Genomic DNA, 20,966 nt, shown 5'->3' on the forward strand with positions numbered 1-20,966 from the left:
AACCTCCGCCCCGCCCTAGCCGGCGCCGCCACCCTATAAATCCCCACCGTCGCCACGCCGTCGCCCACTTTTCCCCTCTCCGCCCGAAGCTCCCGTCGCCGCCGCTCCTCGCCGTCGCCGTTCGATCTCGCTGCCGGACACCTTCGCCGCCGTCCAGCCGCGTCACCACCTTCGCGCCGCCGTTGCCGACTGGTCGCCGCCCCCGTCGCCGCCGGTGAGCATCCCCAGCACCGCGCATTCCTTCGCCACCCGGTCGCCGTCGCGCCCGGCCTCCTCACCGTCGCCAATAGGTCTCCGGCGCCATCGCCGATCTTCTGCTCCTACCCGCGTCGCCACCTCCGCTTCAATCTCGCCGACTCACCCGCACGGTCACCGCCGCCGGTGAGCGTCTCCTTCCTCCTTCCCCCTCTCTTTTCCTTCCCGGCGACCGCCACCGAGCCGCCGATGTCGCCGGATGTGTGCGGAGCTCGTCATCGCCGCCGCTCGCTGCTGTCGTCGTCGCCTTCGCGACGCCGTCGCCAAGTCGCTGCCACCCGCGCCCGTGCGTGCCCGCGCTCGTCACCCGCTCGTCGTCGCCGCGCCAGTCCATCATCGCTGCTTTGCCCGGCTGCGCCGCGTGCGCCGCCGCCTCGGTCGCGCGCCACGCGCCGTCGCCGCACGCCGGTCGCTGCCGTCGCGTCGTCGCCGTCGTCGCCGTCGCCGCGCGCCGCCGCCGTCGCCGCCGCCGGCTGCCGCCGTCCGCCCGAACTGCTTTCTCCGCTCCCCCTCCTCTCTGTTCCAAGGTCGCCAACAGACGGGTCCCACTCGTCGGCCGGACCCCTCCCTCTCTCCTCCCGTGGGACCCGCTTGTCAGCCTCTCATCCTCCCCTCTCTCCCACCGACAAGTGGTCCCCACCTGTCAGCCGTCAGCGCTTCCTCTCTCCTCGCTGACGTCAGCAGCCCCATTAATTGCGCAATAATTGATTTAGGACTTTTCTGTTTAGTTAAAAAACCCAAAAAACTTCTAAAATTCATAAGTAATTCATCTAGTCTCCGTTTAGGTCCATTCAAATTTCATTAAATTCATAAAATTGTCAAGAATCCATTAAAAATACTTTCTTTTGCTGTTTTAGTAGAGTTTGTGCCTATTTTATTTATTTTTGTGCTTTGTCGCTTAGATTCGGACCCCACCGAAGAGCCGGTTTACTTCGAGATCGTCGCCGAAGTTCCCCAGGGGCCAGAGCAAGGCAAGTGACACTCATCTTTGATCATATTGAACCCATTATTGCAAATTCCCTACTTTCTTTATTCAAATATGCATTATTTTAATTAAAGTATTTACTATATTTATTTTCTTCGGGTAAACCTTATCATTATGCCGTTGATTATCCAACTTTATCCACGCTGGACCAGGGGTAACTTGATTAGAGTTAGGCCTAGGTTAATGCTTAGCCGTGCTTAGAACAAGTAGCTCATGGGATCACATTTAATCATGCTTAGTTCTGAATAGCTGAGACATTGATTCATCACCCGATTCGGGCTAATGTCAACTAAAATATTGATAAAGGTGGGCTGTGGGTGCATGGTTTTGAGAGTCGCACCCATGGCAATTAAGGACCGGTTCACGGGAAACCCTGGAAGTAATTAAGTGCTAACCACATGCCGAAATAGGTAAGCTGGGATTTGAAGCATGACTTCGAACTATTTGACCTACCGAGGCAAGGGTAGGCGTGATGGAGTATGGACGGGCAATCATGGTGTAACGAAAGCCTCTGCTGCTTCCGGATCTACCAAGGCACAAGAGGGGACTGCCCGACTTGGTGTAGAGGAGGGGGTGAAACCTGAAGTGTGGTGCGATTAAATAGGGAGGGTTATGTGACGGGTCCTATTACGGTCTCCTTTCCGGTATACCATGGTGGTATGTCGGCGCACGTTCAAGTGTAGTGGAGTCGTGTCTTATGGGTACAGTAGTGCACCTCTGATCAGAGTATAATCTATTCGAATAGCCGTGCCCACGGTTACGGGCGAGCTCCTAGCTTCACTGTGATTAGTGAACCTCTAATAACTTGAGTAAACTGGTGTCTCACTCGGGACTACTACAACGTGGTGTAACGTTGAGTAGTGGTTGGGCCTGTTGCAACGTGGTGTAACGTTGGACAGTGTTGACAACTGTTATTTACTTGTCCTTCACTGTACTCAATTACCTTTATTCATTTTAATCTCTGTTATTTGTTTAACCGTTGCTTTATTGCAACTAACCCTAGCCTGTCCTTGATAATCCTTATGCATCATTTATTGCTCTCTTGTCCGTGTCACTTGTTGAGTACGGTGGTTTGTACTCAGCCTTGCTTAACTTTCCCCACCAGAGCTGGAAGTCGAGTCCGATGGAGGTGTCTCTCAGGAGTGAGCTGATCTGCCGTCGAAGCTTTGCCTGTGGACTGGAGCCGTACCCGCTGGAGCTAGTCTATCTTTTTCTTTCCGCTGCATTTCCGCTAGAATAAGTGTAATTTTCAGTTGTTTCTAAGAACGATGGTTATCTAATCAACATTGTCTTTTTGTGTACCCTGGCTGGTCCTGGACAAAGATTTAATACACAATTAAGTTCAGAAATTGTCACGCCCAGAAATTTACACCAAATTTCTGAACAATAGCATGTATTAAATCTCGGTCTAGGAATCAGCCCGAGTACACACTATGACAAATTAATACACAGTTCCACGACTTAAAAACAAACAAAAACAATTATCTATCGAAATGCAGCGGAAAAGGAAAACAAACTAAACCATCTAATCTTCAGCTTCAGCTAGCGAAGACGGCTCCACACCACAGGCACTCTCGACGGCGGACTGAACCTTACTTCAACCTTTGGAACAACCTTCTGACTCAGGCTCTGGCACTTGCTCTAGTGGGGGAAAAAGTAAGCAAGGCTGAGTACAAACCACCGTACTCAACAAGTAACACCCAAGAGAGGGAGAATAATGAATGCAATAGGGTAACAAGGATAGGCTAAGGTTAAATTGCACAAAGCTGCAGTAATTTAGCAAAACAGTAAATAAAATAGACTGAAATAAAAGTAAAGTAACATTTAAAATAAACATCCACTGTCCAACGTTACACCACGTTGCAACAGGCCCGAACCGCTGTCGAACGTTACACCACGTAGCGACAGGGCCAACCCTCTGCCCAACGTTAAACCACGTTGCGACAGACCCAAACCACTGCCAACGTTATACCACATTGCGCAGGGTCAAACCAGTTCCAAGATTAGTAAAATTATTAAAGAGGTTCATCTAATCCCAGTGAGTCTGTCAGTTCGCCCAATAACCGCGGGCACGGCTATTCGAATAGTTTTACTCTGCAGAGGTGTACAACTTTACCCACAAGACATGGCTGCCAAGCATGTTACCATGCCCCAACGTATCACCACGATACCTTAGTACGGAAACCATGATAAGACCTTTCACCTAACCCTCCCTAGACAATCGCACCACACTTCAGGTTTCACCCCCTCCTTTACACCAAGTCGGGCAGTCCCCTCTTGTGCCTTGGTAGATCCGGAAGCAGCAGAGGCTTTCGTTACACCACGATTGCCCGTCCATACTCCATCACGCCTACCCTTGCCTGGGTACGTCGAATAGGGACAAGCTAGATTACGAGTCTCACCGTTGCCCATTCTGGCTTGTGGTTAGTACGTGTAAGACCTTCAGGGTTTCCTGAGAACCGGTCCTTAATTGCCATGGGTGCGACTCTCAAAACCATGCACCCACAACCCACCATAAGCAATATTTTAGTTGTATTAATCCACATCGGGAGATTAACCATGATCAAAACCATTAAAGGTCTATCAAAGTCTAACAAATAATTCAATGATAATTGGTGAGCTAGTTGAACTAAGCATGGCTAAGCATTAACTAACCCTAGTTCTAGTCAAATTAACCCTGGGATGACAATAATAATGAGTGGGAATCAACGGATATAAAGGTAAATGCCCAATAGGTAAATAAAGTGAATACCTTTGAATACAATGCATGTTTGAATGTAAAAGAGGAATTTTATAAACATAGGTTCAATATGATCAAAGAAGGGTGCCACTTGCCTTGCTTAGACCCACGAGGAACTTCGGCGACGACTTCGAGAACGAACGGCGCTGCGACGGGGTCAAAACCTACGACAAACAAGGCAAAACAAGGAAAATAGGCTATAAAACTACTGAAACAGAGAAAGAAACTATTTTTAATGGATTCTTGGTATTTTTCTGGATTTAATGAAACTTGAATGGACCTAAACGGAGACTAGATGAATTACTTATGAATTTTAGAAGATTATCTATGTTTTTAAACTAAACAGAAAACCTTAATTGAATTATTGCGCAATTAATGGGGCTGCTGACGTCAGCGAGGAGAGAGGAGCTGACGGCTGACAGTGGGGGCCAACTGTCGGTGGGACAGAGGGGAAGTGGGCGGCTGACACGCGGGCCCGACCGAGAGGGAGGGGCGGGCGGGTGGGACCCGCTGGCCAGAGAGAGAAAACAGAGAGGGGAAGGAGAGCGCGGCTGGCAGCGAGCGGCGCGACGGCGCGGTGAAGACGGCGTACTCGGCTTCGGCTGGAGCGGAGGAGGGAGAGGGCGGCTGAGCAGTGGCGGTTGGCAACCAGCGATGGCGACGGGGTCCGGTGACCAGTGGTGGCGAACGCCCGGCGACGGCCGGTGACTGGCGGCGGCGGAGGCGAGCGGAGCGGCCAAGCGGCAGCGACAGAGGAGAGGAGAGGCGGCCTTGACGGCGGCGCGGGGGCAGCGACGGCCGACGGCGGCTCGACAACAGGGCGGTGGTTGGTGGTCGGCGGAGGCGAAGGTGGTGGTGGGCGGAGGGGCGACGGCGACGCAAAGATGGCGATTGCGACGAAGTGGGGAACGGCGGCGTGGAGACACGGCCGAGAGGGAGAGGGATCGGGGCGGCGCGGCGGTGGGTCAGCCGGCGGCGCGGGTGCGCACGGGTGTGGGCGGAGGGAGCTCAGTGACGGCGTCGCGAGGGTGACGGTGATGGCGGAGGGTGGTGGACGGCGGTGACATCCGGCAGGGAGTCGGTGAACGACGCAAGGCGACGGGCGGCATCGCACGGTCCGGGGCGATGGCGATGGCGCCGGGAGGTGGAGGCGGCAGCGGGCGCCGGCAGCGATGGCTTGGCGACCGCGGGGTGACGGCGACGCTGGGCGGAGATGCGGCAGCGACGCGGCGGCAGCGCACGGCACCTGGCAACGACACGGCGGCGAGGGGACCCAGCGACGGTGGAAGAAAGAGAGGAAGCTAGGAGGGGAGGGCTCACCGACGGCGACGGAGGACGGCAGCAAGTCGGCGAGGATGAGGCGGAGGTGGAGACGCGGACGAGCGGCGGCTTGCAACGTTTGGTGGCGAGATCGGCCGACGGCGTCAAGACGACGGGGCACGGCGGCGGGAGGGACGAAGGGGCGGCGACGATGCTTGGGTGCACACCGGCAGCGACGGAGGCTGGCGGGAGATCAGCGAGGTAGAGGCGGCGGTGGTGACGCGGGTGGGCGGCGACGTCCGACGGCCGACGAGGAGATCGGCGGCTGACGGCGATGGAGGGAAGCTTCGGGCGGAGAGGGGGAAAGTGGCGGCGGGGCAGAGGCACGCGGATTTTATAGGTGGCGGCGCCGGCTAGGGCGGAGCGGCCGGTGGAGACCGAGTCGACGACGCGGCGAACTCGGCGGCGGCGGTTGCGGTGGCGCCGCGATGGCGCGGCATCCGGAGGAGTCGGGGCGGAGGCGGACTCGGCCGGCGCGGTGCGGCGCAGGCGCTGGCGAAGCTTGGTCGCTGACAGGTGGGGCCCGCCTGTCAGTGGCGCAAGGAAGGAGGGAGGCGAGACGGACTTCGCCGCGAGCGCGGGCGAGCGAGCGGGCGAGCTGGGCCGAGCAGCCGGTGGCCCAGGCGGAGGAGAGGGCGCACGGGAGGAGCGGGAGGCCGGTGGCCTGCTCGGCTGGGCCAGCCGAACGGGGAAATTGGGCCGGCTCGGCTGGGCCGTCTCGGGAAGGAGGAAAAAGAAAAAGAAAAAGGGAGAGGAGGAAAATCGGACTTCGGCCCAATTTGAGAAGGAAGGGAAAAAGATAGGAAAAAGGAGGGAAAAAGGAAAACCCCATTTTTGCCAAATTTTAATTAATTTGTTTGGCCAAATTTTATACTTCTGCAATTTGAATTTAGATCCAATTAGTCGATTTGCGAGCCTCGATTTAATTGAATTAATTCCTTTTACAGGGATTCTTCCTGAGTTAATTAAGCCAATTGTTATTTACGAATTTCTTTTTACAATTTTAGGCTTAGAACGAAACTCCGGGTGTGACAGAAATTCGTGTGAGGAATTTCTAGGCGTGACATCTACTGACATCGCCAAAGGATTTCTTCGTCATGTGAGGAGGTACACCAAACAGCTAGGCAAAAATCTCTCAGGTTCGGTTGGGTCTAGCAAGGGCAAGCTAGCCGACAAAAAAGACGACGACTACCAAGATCCGCACACCAAGTTGAACCACATCTTCGAAGGACCGACCACTCGCCTATGATTCCAAGTGAAAATAGAAGCTCTCACCACGCGAGATCAACACATCAATGGTTGACGTCCCACAATGCCTGTGTTGGTCGGAAGTCCCCATCATGTTTGACCGCTCAGACCATCCTAACCAAGTGGCCCACCAAGGGCGGTACCCACTAGTGCTGGCCTTAGTCGTGAAGAACATCAAGTTGAAACAGGTGCTCATCGATGGCAGCAGCGCTCTTAACATCCTCTTTGCTAAAACCCTCGACGCCATGAAGATCCCAAAATCCGAGTTGCATCCTAGCAGTGCACCCTTTCACGGGGTAATCCTCGGGCTATTTGCTACACTACTCTGTGAGATCACTCTCACTATCACCTTCGGCTCTAAGTACAACTACAGGACAGAGAAAATATGTTTTTAAGTTGTTGACTTCGAGACAACATACCACACCATCGTTGGAAGACCTGCGTTGGCGAAATTCATGGCGGTTCAACAATACACTTACTTTGCGGTAAAGATTTTGGGCCCTCATTCTATTATTACCCTGCATAGCGACATCAAACAAGCCTTCACTTGCCAGATGGAAAGTTGCGAGATCGTCCAGAATACTGAGGGGATGGCTGGCCAAGAGCAGTTCCGGTATGAGTCAACTCTTCGCCCAGAGGAAGACAAAGTGCCATCCAAGAAGACGACCAGGATCACCACCAGCGACAAGAGGCAAATACTGCTCAACCCGACTGACCCCTCCAAGTTTACATTCATAGGAACTCGGTTAGATCCTAAATATGAACTCAGGCTCATCACTTTCCTACAAAAAATAAAGATATATTTGCATGGAACCATCTGATATGTCAGGTGTTCCGAGGGAAGTGATTGAGCACTCTTTGAATGTAAAACACGACGCCAAATCGATCAAGCAGCGACTATGATGATTTGCATGAGACAGAAAAGACACAATCAAAGAAGAGATAACTAAACTCCTTGCAGTAAGCTTCATTAAAGAGGTGAAATACCCCGACTGGCTGGCAAATCCAGTTCTTGTCTAGAAGAAGAATAACAAATGGCGCATGTGTGTAGATTATATGGACCTAAACAAGTCATGCCCTAAGGATCTGTTTGCTCTCCCATATATTGACCAAGATGTGAACTCAACCGCCGGGTGCGAGTTACTCAGCTTCCTAGATTGCTACACATGCTACCATTAGATCAACTTGAAGGTTGAAGACCAAATGAAGGCCTCCTTCATCACACCATTCGGAGCATATTGCTACATCACGATGTCGTTCAGCTTAAAAAACACCAGAGCAACCTACCAAAGGACTATCCAGGATTGCCTCCACCCTCGGATCGGGCGTAACATGGAAGCATATGTTGACGACATGGTGATCAAGACCAAGAAAAAGAGGACCTCATAGCCAATTTACAGGAAACGGTTGACAACCTTCGAGGGTACGAGATGAAGTTAAACCTCGAAAAGTGTGTGTTTACGGTTTCCTATAGGGTGCTACTCTGTCTCGTCATATCCCATAAGGGCCCTCAAGGCCAACTCAGATAAGATCCAAGCCATACTCAATATGAAGCCACCAAATGAGCTCATGCATGTCAGAAGCTGGCTGGGTGAATGGCCGCACTTAGTTGATTCGTCTCGCAACTAGACATGCACGGTATGCCCTTCTTCGAGCTACTGAAGAAATGTGACTACTTCTCATGGACTTGTTGACGCCAAAAACTGGTTTCTGACATGTCACACACGAAGGCTTGAGAGTCTCTACGTCGCTCCAGTATAGGAGCTAAATTCTTAGAAAGTGTGTGCGTGCTAGTCAATTTGATCCTACAACTGACAATATGAAGAATAAAACAATCCGATCGGCTATCAAGCCGATAAATATAGAATCTAGCCAATAGGTTGAACAATCGACTATCGAAAGCTTGGATCAGTTGGGATCCGATACATATAAACTCGAGCAATTAAATAAACGCTAAATCCTTTGCTACAATCGGCCAGACCCGACTACATGTGAACCCCATAAGCTAATGCAATGCAAATAACTATTAATTTAAATAAAGCCAATTGGTGTATATATAATGTAGTAAGCCAATCAACTATTCTATTGAAATAAGTATGCAAATTGGCAAGGATCATTGGCTATAATCAAGTGATGATTGACACTGATCAATAAAATATCTACCCTAGCTTACTAGGAATAACCTTAGAAGATCCGACCAAACCGAGACATCTCAAGATTACGCCTAGCAATGTCAAGCAAGACACTAAACAGATCAAGATCGCTATCAAGCTAATGAGCTGATGACTGATAACTTGTCAGCTGAGAAAGATACATCGACATGATATAAACTATTTGATAAACACAATCTAATAGATCAGAGCGAACCAAGACAATAGTAGATTGAATATGTGAAATAACAAATATCAAATTAACATAAATCACCCAAAGAGGTCAACCAGATCAACCTTAAGCTGAAACTGATACGATAACTAGCAACTATACAACAAATTAGAAGATCGGACTGAACTGAGATAGTTCTGATCTAGCCGATACGATTGCCAAGGCCGACAAAATATAAGACTTACCCCTCCACCGAAGATCGAAGCGATGCAGCCCCGCATCACGTGCTATGTTTCGCCGGTGATAAATCTTGAGAAGAAGGGTGGCGATGCACCAAAATTTGTATTTGATCTGTGCATGTAGATGTCTTACAATAACCCCGGGTGTACATATTTATACCCATGGGTGAATACTAGATTATATTGGACACAACACATGTTTTCCAATAGAAAAAAGGAAATAAAAGTCTGGACTCTAATTCTAGTCCCTATTGGATGCGATATATGTTTCCAAACCAAAAAATAGAAACCTGGTCATAATCGAATACAAAACTTTACTAGAAATAAAGCAAAATTCCTAAACTAGGCCTAATTAATAGATAAAATTAAACTGCCATGCCTTGGTTTTCACGATTCCTTCTTGAACTCAGAATCTTCTAGATAAGCTTTTCATCAGTTGATTGTGTCCTTTCCATAACCGAATCCACTAAGAAACCTTACCAAATTTTGGTGTTAATAGGACTCCAGAAGCCCAAGAAGCATTCGAAGACTTCAAGAAGTACCTGACATCTCAGCTTCCAAACAAGTCATCATCACTATTGTGGTGGTTGAGAGGGAAGAGGATGGACACTCTCAAGCAGTGCAATGACATGTCTGGTTTGTTAGTGAGACACTCGGCAAATCCAAGCTCAAGTACCCCCAAGTCCAGAAGCTACTATATGGTGTGCTCATTACCATTAGGAAGCTGGTACACTACTTCCAAGCCTACCCTGGCTCGGTGATCACCTCCTAACCACTCAGCAATATCCTCCACAACAGAGAAGTCAAAGGATGAATTGCAAAATGGGCCCTAGAGATGATGCCTTATGAAATCACTTCCAAAGCTCGCATTGTAATAAAGTCACAAGCCTTAGAGACTTCACCAAAAGATCACCCATTAGACGATGTACTTAGATGGATCCTTACGAATGTTAGGGGTTGGGGTAGGGTGAAAAGTTCAAGTACGTCCTTCAAATTCACTTCCCAGCGTCGCACAATGTCGTCGGGTACAAAGCACTACTTTACGGGCTACGGTTGGTAGTGTCCCTTGGGATCCGGCAGGTACTGGTTCATGGAGACTCACAACTTGTGGTCAACTAAGTCATGAACCTCGCACCAGTGCTAGCTCAGCCAACCCATGAGGGCATGAACGCATGAACGTGTCCGTCTTCTACCTCCAGACGCACGTCATTCCTCTCTCTCTTTCATGGAACCCTAGCCGCCGCAACCCATTGATTCACCTCCTTCCCGACAGTTCCTCTCCAAATTAATTTGAAAAAGGAATCCACACCTCTCCATCATCATTTCCCCAATGAAATCCCAGTCATTCGTGTAGTAACAAGTCAGTTTCCACCACCTTGTCTACCCCTGATGGCGGAGTAGGAACCCACCAGTGGCTGCTCCCCTCCCCGACGACCCTCCACCTCCTGCAAACATATAAAATGGAACCCTCTCATCCTCCTCTTCCATTTCCTAGCCCCGGTCCAAGCTCTCAAGCTCTCCTCTATCCTTCTCACCATCTTCCTCCTTCCACCTCCTGACAAACTTCGGTGGGCTTTTGTCGCTGCTCTGGACGACTTCGGAGCATGTCGTCTGCACCATTGGGTTCGTGTGACCAAGAGGAAGTTCGGCTAACTCTCCATTCACTGGAGCAACTACTTCTCCCGAGGTCCCTTCAAGCCACTTACCGTCGTCATTCTAGTGGTAAGCCGACGACTGATCTCTCATGTTGGTCATTGTTGCAGCGACCATTCCTCCCTTCTGTTTGCCTTTCTCTCATTATCAATTATTTTTTTTGTCTAAAAGAACAAGTCCAATTAATGAAATTCACAAAATGTTCACTGGAACACCATATAAAATTCAAATAGCCTTTTGTTAGTTGTTTGAACTCTGAATAGGATCTGTTGAAATCACTAATCTCCTCTAATAAATTAAAGCACCTACTTTTGTATTGTTTGGTTCTTAATTTTATTGTTGTCTTAGCCGTTTTTGCTTCCTTTTGATGTTGGTCGTGTACATTCCGCTGTTTCGGAAGACCCTCTCTTCGTAGCCATGGAAGCGAAAGAGCTTTGGAGCAATCAAGGCAAGTCAATCATCCCTTGAACATATTGATCCTAGTCAATCAAGCAAGTCAATCAAGGCAAGTCAAGCAATTTGGGATTATACTATGCTTATATTGCCACTATATGCTTATATTCGGTTATCGCCTTGCAAATTACTCGTTTTGATAAATGTTATATGTGAAAATGGTTATTTTGATGTTGCTGAATAGAAATTTAAATGTGTGAGTATTGTGAACTAAAAATGGAGATAACTTATTTTAGACTTGGGCAGCGAGTGGCGTACATATGGTGGTAGTTGTACACTGATAGGGGGATCGTTCGCCTGGGTTGATTAAGGACCTCACTCTATGTCACCAACTAATGAAAACAGCACAAATCACATGTGCTAAGTATGGGCTGGCCTTAACCTATTAAGTTGTTTAGAGTTTAGCCTTGCATCTTGGTAGGCCGAGGGGTATGGGTTACCGGTTTTGGTTAACTTATCGGAACTTCCTATGCTTTGTGATATGATGGAATTGATTAATGACATGTGGTATGTGGTGATTTGAGAGGGTAGTCTGTCCAATACAACGGTGTCATGCCTCGTGAGGGATTCCGGGCTAGGTTCCTTACGACACTAGGTTAAAGCGTGGGCCCGCTACCTAGTGGTGCTACTTTGCTAGTAGCGTGGGTAAAACACACATCGTGCTGGCGCAAGGCGAGACAATAAACAATGTAACGGTTTCGTTATGTCCTCTAGATCACACTCAATGTGTAGAGTGTGGTGATACCGATGGGTATCAGACAAACTAGAGCAATCCATATGATTTGGGCTTAAAAGTTGTACAAACTCTACCGAGTATAAAACTAATTGATTAGGCCGTGCTCATGGTCATGAGCGGCATGGTGAAGTGTCATGAGTACAGTTGGTGATTTTGATAAACTCTTGTGAACTTGGAAAATGGTTGGAATGTTTTGTTTGTGAACTTGGGTAAAGTTCAGTGAATGGTGATGAGATGATAGTAAGTGGTAATGATCTACCTTGAGGGGTAGATATGTATTATTTATTCATTTACATTACAAGTTTTACTTACTCTATACTATTGTTATAAAATTTCGTTGCGAAAACTTGTTGTGAACTAAAATTGGCATTTACGCAAATTAACCTATACATGGCTTATCCTTGAATATGGCCAACATGTAGTATGCTAGGGTTGTTTCTGGCTTGCCGGTACATTAATTTCATTAATGTACTCATTTCTTGCTTTCTTTTACTTGTTTTTGCTCAGACTAGGTTGCAGGTAATGACTGTTTGGACGAGGAGTTTGATGCATCTTGTGATGTTGCAGATTTCCAAGATGGTTCTAACTAGGGAATTACCCTAGTCAGTTTGCCTATGGGCTTTTCGGTAGCACGCTTACCGCATGGACCAATATGTATGGCTTGTCACCAAGTACTACTTAGAATCTTATTAAGATTATTTATACTTTATGCTTAGAACCACTTTATTTGGATATCATGCTTGAGATGATTTATGTGAGGCTATGTTGCATTCCTGGGCAACTAGTCCCACATGAGGATGGGTTTTAAATGGTTGAGATAACCGGGAAATATGCCTTTGTTGAGATCGAGTCTCTGGGGTACGCTTTTGGTTGCCACCATCGAGTGGTTGATGTGCATATGACGTAGATGATTGGTGTGACTATTCCAACGGTTGTGTCTTCTATTTCATATCCGGTGGCTGTCACGCCCGGAGTTTTGTCCTAAACCTAAAATCGTAAAAAGAAATTCGTAAATGACAATTGGCTTAATTAACTCAGAAAAAATCCCTCTAAAAGGAATTAATTCAACTAAATCGAGACTCGCAAATCGACTAACTGGATTTAAATTCAAATTGCAGAAGTATAAAATTTGGCCAAACAAATTAATTTAAAATTCGGCAAAAATGGGGTCTTCCTTTTTTTCCTCCTTTTTCCTTTCTTTTTCCCTTCCTTCTCAAATTGGGCCGAAGTCCAATTTTCCTCCTCTTCCTTTTTCTTTTTCTCTTTCTTCCTTCCCGGGCCGGCCCAGCCGAGCCGGCCTACCACTTTCCCCGTTCGGCCGGCCCAGCCGACCGGCCCCGGCCTCCTCCCCGCGTGCACCCCTGCCTGGGCCGTTGGCCCAGCTCGCTCGCTCCCGCGCTCGTGCCGTGGCGAAGTCTGTCTCGCCTCCCTCCTCCCTTGCGCCACTGACAGGTGGGTCCCACCTGTCAGCGACCAAGCGTCGCCAGCGCCCGCGCCCGCGCCGCGCCGCGCCGGCTGAGTCCGCCTCCGCCCGACTCCTCCGGACGCCGCGCCGCCGCTGCAACCGCCGCCGCCGAGTTCGCCGCGTCGCCGACTCGGTCTCCACCGGCCGCTCCGCCCTAGCCGGCACCGCCACCCTATAAGGTCCCCACCTCTCCGCCCCACCGCCACTTTTCGCCTCCTCCATGTACCGTCTTTCCCTCCCGCCGCTCGTCGCCGCTCCGAGCCGTGCCACCCCGTCGCTGTCTCCGCCTCCTCCGTGCTGACTCGTCGTCGCCGTTCTCGTCACCACCTTCGCCATCGCCACCTTCTCCATCGCCGTCACCCCGCGGTCGCCAAGCCATCGCTGCCGGCGCCCGCTACTGCCACCACCTCCCGGCGCCATCGCCCCGTCGCCCCGAACCGTGCGATGCCGCCCGTCGCCTTGCGTCGCTCGTCGCCGTCGCCCCCCACCTGCCGTCTTCGTCGCCTCATCGTCGCCCTCCCGTCGCGCCGTCGTCGTCGTCCTCCCCGAGCCGCCGCTGTTCTCCCTTCGGCGTCGCCGCTCTTAGCGCCGTTGCCAGCTCTCGCGTGGCCATCCACTGGGTCGCCGTCGTCCGCCGCATACCCGCCGGTCCGCGTCGCCGTCGCGCCGTCGTCGCCGTGCCGTGCGCCGCCGCCGTGCGACACCGCTCCCGCCGCCGCCAGCTCCCGCCGCCGGCCGCGCTCTCCGCTCCCCTCCTCTCTGTTCCAGCCTCGCTGACGAGCGGGCCCCACTCGTCAGCCGTCCGCCGCCCCCTTCCTCTCTCTCGTCCCCGGGTCCTGCCTGTCAGCCTCTCCTCTCCCCTCTGTCCCACCGACAGGTGGCCCCCACCCGTCAGCGCCTCCTCTCTCCTCGCTGACGTCAGCAGCCCCATTAATTGCGCAATAATTGATTTAGGACTTTTCTGTTTAGCTAAAAAACCCAGAAAACTTCTAAAATTCATAAGTAATTCATCTAGTCTCCGTTTAGGTCCATTCAGATTTCATTAAATCCAGAAAAATGCCAAGAATCCATTAAAAATAGTTTCTTTCTCTGTTTCAGTAGTTTTTTAGCCTGTTTTTCTTGTTTTGCCTTGTTTGTCGTAGGTTTTGACCCCGTCGCAGCGTCGTTCGTTCTCGAAGTCGTCGCCGAAGTTCCTCGTGGGTCTAAGCAAGGCAAGTGGCACCCTTCTTTGATCATATTGAACCTATGTTTATAAAATTCCTCGCTTTACATTCAAACATGCATTGTTTGATGCAAATCTATTTATTGTATTTATCTATTGGGCATTTACCTTTATATCCGTTGATTCCCATGTATTATTATTGTCATCCCAGGGTTAATTTGACTAGAATTAGGGTTAGTCAATGCTTAGCCATGCTTAGTTCAACTAGCTCACCAATTATTATTTAATTATTGTTGCACTTTGGTACACCTTCAATGGTTGTTATCATTATTCATTTCCCGAGGTGGATTAATACAACTAAAATATTGCTTATGGTGGGCTGTGGGTGCATGGTTTTGAGAGTCGTGCCCATGGCAATTAAGGACCGGTTCTCAGGAAACCCTGAAGGTCTTACACGTACTAACCACAAGCCAGAATGGGCAACGGTGAGACTCGTAATCTAGCTTGTCCATATTCGACGTACCCAGGCAAGGGTAGGCGTGATGGAGTATGGACGGGCAATCGTGGTGTAACGAAAGCCTCTGCTGCTTCCGGATCTACCAAGGCACAAGAGGGGACTGCCCGACTTGGTGTAAAGGAGGGGGTGAAACCTGAAGTGTGGTGCGATTGTCTAGGGAGGGTTAGGTGAAAGGTCTTATCATGGTTTCCGTACTGAGGTATCGTGGTGATACGTTGGGGCATGGTAGCATGCTTGGCAGCCATGTCTTGTGGGTAAAGTTGTACACCTCGACAGAGTAAAACTATTCGAATAGCCGTGCCCCCGGTTATTGGGCGAACTGACAGATTCACTGGGATTAGTTGAACCATTAATAACCTGATTAATCTTGGAACTGGTTTGACCCTGCGCAACGTGGTGTAACGTTGGCAGTGGTTTGGGTCTGTCGCAACGTGGTTTAACGTTGGGCAGAGGTTTGACCCTGTTGCAACGTGGTGTAACGTTCGACAGCGGTCTGGGCCTGTTGCAACGTGGTGTAACGTTGAACAGTGGATGATTATTTTAAATGGTTACTTTACTTTTATTTCAGTTTATTTTATTTACTGTTTTGCTAAATTACTGCAGCTTTGTGCAATTTAACCTTAGCCTATCCTTGATACCCTATTGCATTCATTATTCTCCCTCTCTTGGGTGTTACTTGTTGAGTACGGTGGTTTGTACTCAGCCTTGCTTAATTTTTCCCCACCAGAGCAAGTGCCAGAGCCTAAGTCAGAAGGTTGTTCCGAATGTTGAAGTAAGGTTCAATCCGCCGTCAAGAATGCCTGTGGTGTGGAGCCGTCTTCGCCAGCTAAAGCTGAAGACTAGATGGTCTAGACTTGTTTTCCTTTTCCGCTGCATTTCGATAGATAATTGTTTTTATTTGTTTTTAAGTCGTGGAACTGTGTATTGATTTGTCATAGTGTGTACTCGGGCTGATGCCTGGACCGAGATTTAATACATGCTATTGTTCAAAAATTTGGTGTAAATTTCTGGGCGTGACAGTGGCTTAGAGCCTTTGTAGTGCCCTCTTCAAGACATGTCGGGGTCTTCAAGACATGGCGGCGCAAGCCGACACATGGTGGTGAGGGGAGGAAAGAGAGCGGACGGGGAGAGGAGGTGGTGACCATGGCAACGACGGGGGAGGAGCGGCGGAGGCCGGGGAAGGGCGGCGTGAGGTGGCTCAGGGCGGCAAGCCGAGGGAGAGAGGGAGGGAGGAAGAAGGGGAAGGAGAGCGGGAGCTCATTGGGCAGACGACGACGACAGGGAGGAGGAGTGGCGAAGTCGTGCCACGACGTACGTCCCGAGGCAGCGATGGCATCAGGAAGATGACGACGGTGCGCGGTGGGTGGTGCGAAGAGGAGCGGCGCCCGGCGGCGATCGGGGTCTGGTGACAGATAACGACGCAGAGGGGCGGCGAGGGGCGGGTGCAAGTGAGGCGAAGGAGGGCAGCGGTGGTTCGAGGGGGCGAAGGGGGAGCAGCAGCAGCCGGGGAGGGGGTTTAAAGGGGGAGGCGAGCACGGTGGGGACACGCTTAGGGTGGTGCGGTTAGCGGTGGCACGACCGTTGCAGGCACGGCGCCGGGAAGAGCGGGCGGCAGTTGACCGCGGCGGCGCACGTTGCGCGTGTGGCGGTTATGCGGCTGCCATTGCGGGCGGTGCGAGGGAGGTGGTGGCACAAGCGGGCGCGGTGGCTACGCGTCTGCACCAGCACGAGCATGGCGCGACAGAGGGGTAGTGCGACGCAGGTGGCGCGGTGAAGCGGCAAGGCAGCGGCGTGTGCATGGTGTGGCTCGGTGGCTGCGAAGCACGACAAGCGCGCGGCGACGCTAGCACGGGCAAGGGTACGTAGGTGGCGCGGTTTGGTGCACGGGAGCGGCGAAGCCGAGGCGCATGATGAGGCGGCAACCACGACGAGGGCGCGACCGGCGCGGCGACTGAACGTGGCAGAGTGACGGTATGATGGCGACCGAAGCTGGCGGCACGACCACGGTGACGAGACGACGACACATGATGGTAGGCTGAGGCAATGGGGTGGACGCAACACTCGACTTGGCGGTGACATGCGCACGGGCGACATAGAGTGGTGGCATGCGGGCGGAGGGGGCAGCCGGGCGGCGGTGGGCGGCAATGCAGAGGAGGTTGCCGCCGGCAGCACGGCGCGGTGAGGCAGCGTGGCGAATGTCCGGCACGGCGCGACGACGCGCGTCCGGGGCGGCGGGCGCGGCGACCAGGAGTGCATCGCGGCGCGATGGCAGCGATGGAGGGCGACTGGTGGGTCGGCGCGGCGTCGCGATGCGAGGGAGAGGTCGGCACCTGAGGATGAAGACGCCTCCGATCGGTGGGCCCCACCTATCGGCAGCCGAGGGAGAGGGGGAGGTGAGCCGGACCTCGAGCGCAGGTGTTGGGCCGCAGCCTGGCTCGGCCCTGGTGGGAAAGGGAAAGAAGAAGAGGAGAGCGGGGCGAGCTGGGCTGCGGTGGGCTGGAGAGGTGAGCTGGGCCAACCCAGGAGAAAAGAGAAGGATGAAAGGAGGGAGCGGGAGGATACAGGCCGAGACGAGGGAGTGGGTTGGCTTGGCTCGGCCCAGGAGAGGGGGAGGAATTGGGCTGTGGTGGCTTTGGCCGACACGAAGGGAGGGAGAAGGAGGAGTGGGCCGAGGGAGGCGATGGGGACTTCGAGCGTGGGTTGGGTTGTGGCTCGGGAAATTGTGAACAGATCGTGTACTCGCGAAACTGAAAAAAAATGTGAAGGAATCAGAGATTCGCATGACAAATCAGATCCGAAACGCGAAACCGTGAACTGTTAGTGGAACAACGGCAGGATCTAACGACCCATTAAATCAAGATTTAACGACTCGCTAAACAGGGATCTCATGACTTTAACGTAAAACCAATCTACGTGTATAAAATTGAAGTCCGCACTGTAGATCAATCTCACGCTAGCTAATTAGATTAGAAAATCTAAGCAATTACACAGTAGATCAAAAATAGATTGATTTGCATGAGTAAAACATATGCGAACCTGAGATTTGGTGGAGAGATCAGCGATGGATTGCTGCTATTCCTCGCTGTTTGGCTAGAAAACCTAAAGAATTAAATGGTAGATGAATTTAGATTGATTCGCAAGAATAAAATATATGCGAACCTGAAGATCGGCGACGGATTAGATCGGCTTTGGCTGCTGCGAACATGGACTGGACAGCAGCGGCGTAGGGGAGATAGCCGGCGGCTGGAGGGGACAACCGGGCAGGACTCGACCAGCAGGCGCATGGGCAGGACAGGGACGGCAGCAGGGAGACGACATGGGGGCTTGGGGGTCTATTTATAGGAGAAAACTAGAGATAAATCTAGGAATCCATCTCCTATTAAAAAGGAATAGATAAAGTTTTAAAGAGATAAGAAATAGTCCTAATAGATTAGGAATTGTTTTTACGTGAGAGAGGTGGAGATGGGGCTGACTCACGGCTGTTGAGGTGGAGAAGGATGTGCGGCATGGGAGGAAGGGGCGCATGCACAGGGGGAGAGGGAGGGAGGAGTTCGGCCAGGGTCCAGGGAGGGGAAAAATAGAGAAAGAGAAAAAGAAAAGGGAAAAAGGAAGGAGGGAGAAAAAAAAGAAATTGCCTCCAATTTTTGCTAAATTTGATTAAGTTTATTAGAGCAAATTTTATTGACTACAATTCAAGTATAAATCCTGTTAATAATTTAAAACTCTTTCGGGACATTTTAGAACATTTCGAAAAACTTCTCATTAATTTAATTAATTTATAAACTATTTTTCTTCTTAACTATAATTAAAAAAATTATTTTTAATGAATTATTTAATTCACTTTCGGCTAGGGTATAACTAAGGACGTGACAATAGAAGTGCAAGACGTATCTTCGCTCAATATGCTTGACATTATCCGAGTGCTTTCTAGGTGCTCCCCGAGTGCTTCCCGAGTAATCCCGAGTACTCTGTGATGATTATAGAGGCTATGGAGGGCTCCGAATGGAAGAAAGAAATAGGTGCATCTTTGATGCACCTAATAGGTGTTGCCCCCGACTCTATGCTTAAATGCGTAACAATTAAACATAGAGTCATCTATGGACTGTTAACCAAAAGGCGTTCTCAAGGTTTCGAGTTTTCCGACTCGAGCAACACTGTTCTGAGTGCTTCCGGACCCAAGTGATACCCAACTCTGGTTGCTCTCCCTAAGCAATTTGAACTCGAGTGGTTTGGAGATGATTTTTGTGCTGTGTCTCCCTAGACATGTAATTCATAATTACATTTTGCCTATAGGGTAGGTTATGCAATACTAAGTATATTTAGGTTTACTCAAAGTTTAGGCACAGGCTAAAAAACACAATTAAGTACCATGGGCGATATCGACCGATGCCCGTAAAAGTGTAGCCATGGGTCCACAACATAGGCGTACCGTCGATTCCTGAATTAGAAGAAAATTACGGATTTATGTTACCGTTTGGTATTCTCATAAAACTCGCAACAATCCTTTAAAATAGCATGGTATCAATTGTGCCAGCACCGAAAATTTCGGCCCGCTCTGCTCACAAGGAGACATAATGATACTTAGCCTGGGAATGGAATTTTTCTAGCCGTTAGGCCCACTAACGGTCCATTTAGGTTTCCCGTTACCCTGCCTCTTCATCTTCTTCTCCGCTGCCGCCGTTTCAATCATTCCTCTTCAAACACTGTAGCCCCAATTGCTCCAGCGACCTATGCGCACTCGAAACCCTTGCATCAGAGCCCGCGGCACGGCTAGCCTCGTCCCCGCCGCACTTGCGCTTCCCTTCTCGCTAGTTGAAAAGCGCTGCGGATGGCCTCTCCAACTGATTCAGGGAAAGTATTGACGTTGGACGCATGGCACACCTCCGTCATCTCCAAGTACAAACTTTCAGTGTTGTCTGGGGCTAGATTGATCCGGAGCAAAGAGCTGGCCCGATACCGCAGCGCTCAAGGTGAGCCCTTTCCTACCCCCGACTTGTGGGAAATAGTGGTATTCGAACCTTTCTTTGAGCATGGTTTTGGGCTGCCTGTGTCTTACTTCTTCCATGGCTTGATTGATTTTTAAAGGATCGAGCTTCATCAAATCCCAACTCCATTCTTCAAATCACGGTGTTTGTATAAATCTGCGAAACCTTCCTTGGAATCCACCCTCACTTCAACCTGTTCCGCCATATTTTCACCAGTCAAACCACAACCGAACCGGCACATGCCGTCAGTTGTGGGCAGCGCCAGCGTCCAGCTCCATGAGGAGAGCAAGAAAGCTTGGTTCACCCTAGCCATGAAAACCTATCTCAAAGGTTGGCAATGGGCTTGGTTCTATTGCTCTAACCTGGCCGACTCCCTTCCTACATTCGTTGGACACGCTCCTGTAGCACGGGACTCTTGGTCATCACTGCCAACTGCCAACGAGATGTCGTAGGTCAACTCGTTGCTCAATTTAATTGAGAACCTCAAGACTATGGGTCTGACTGGCGTCTGGGCGACCCGGAATTTCATCCGGTGCTGGATCCAACCCCTCAAGGATCGGATCCGGTTTAGATTCGACTATACCAGGAGCGTTAACCCAACTCGAGAGACAACAGAGGTGCTGTAGGCTGAAGCCATTCAGGCTTGAGTCCGCTGTCTATTCATGCCGGGCACCATAATTCCGGCTATCGCCTGCCTCCGTCTTCCCATCGCCATTCCACGCCGGGAATGCCCCGCCTATGGTAAGTTGGTCCCGCACTTGAATTTTCACCCTCGTCATCTGAGGACCTATTCTGACTCTGTAATTTGGCGTTTTGGCTTTGCCTAGGACCGGCATCAATTCCTCTCCTACCCTCCAAGTCGGGCCTCTCTCGTGCTCAAAGGGGC

The 20,966-nt window shown here is 50.6% G+C and overlaps 1 protein-coding gene across 1 annotated transcript in view; it reads right to left on the reverse strand.

Annotated features, from left to right (window-relative positions):
• LOC102706316 (DNA-directed RNA polymerase 1B, mitochondrial-like) overlaps positions 1-20,393 on the reverse strand; it is a 36,645-nt gene extending 16,252 nt beyond the window's left edge. Inside the window, exon 1 of the mRNA XM_040527530.1 lies at positions 20,246-20,393. Within this exon, the coding sequence (XP_040383464.1) occupies positions 20,246-20,393 (148 nt within the window). The remainder of the gene's footprint in view (positions 1-20,245) is intronic.
• Positions 20,394-20,966: the final 573 nt, after the last annotated feature.

The sequence above is a fragment of the Oryza brachyantha genome, chromosome 9 (assembly GCF_000231095.2).
Source record: "Oryza brachyantha chromosome 9, ObraRS2, whole genome shotgun sequence".
NCBI lineage: Eukaryota > Viridiplantae > Streptophyta > Magnoliopsida > Poales > Poaceae > Oryza > Oryza brachyantha.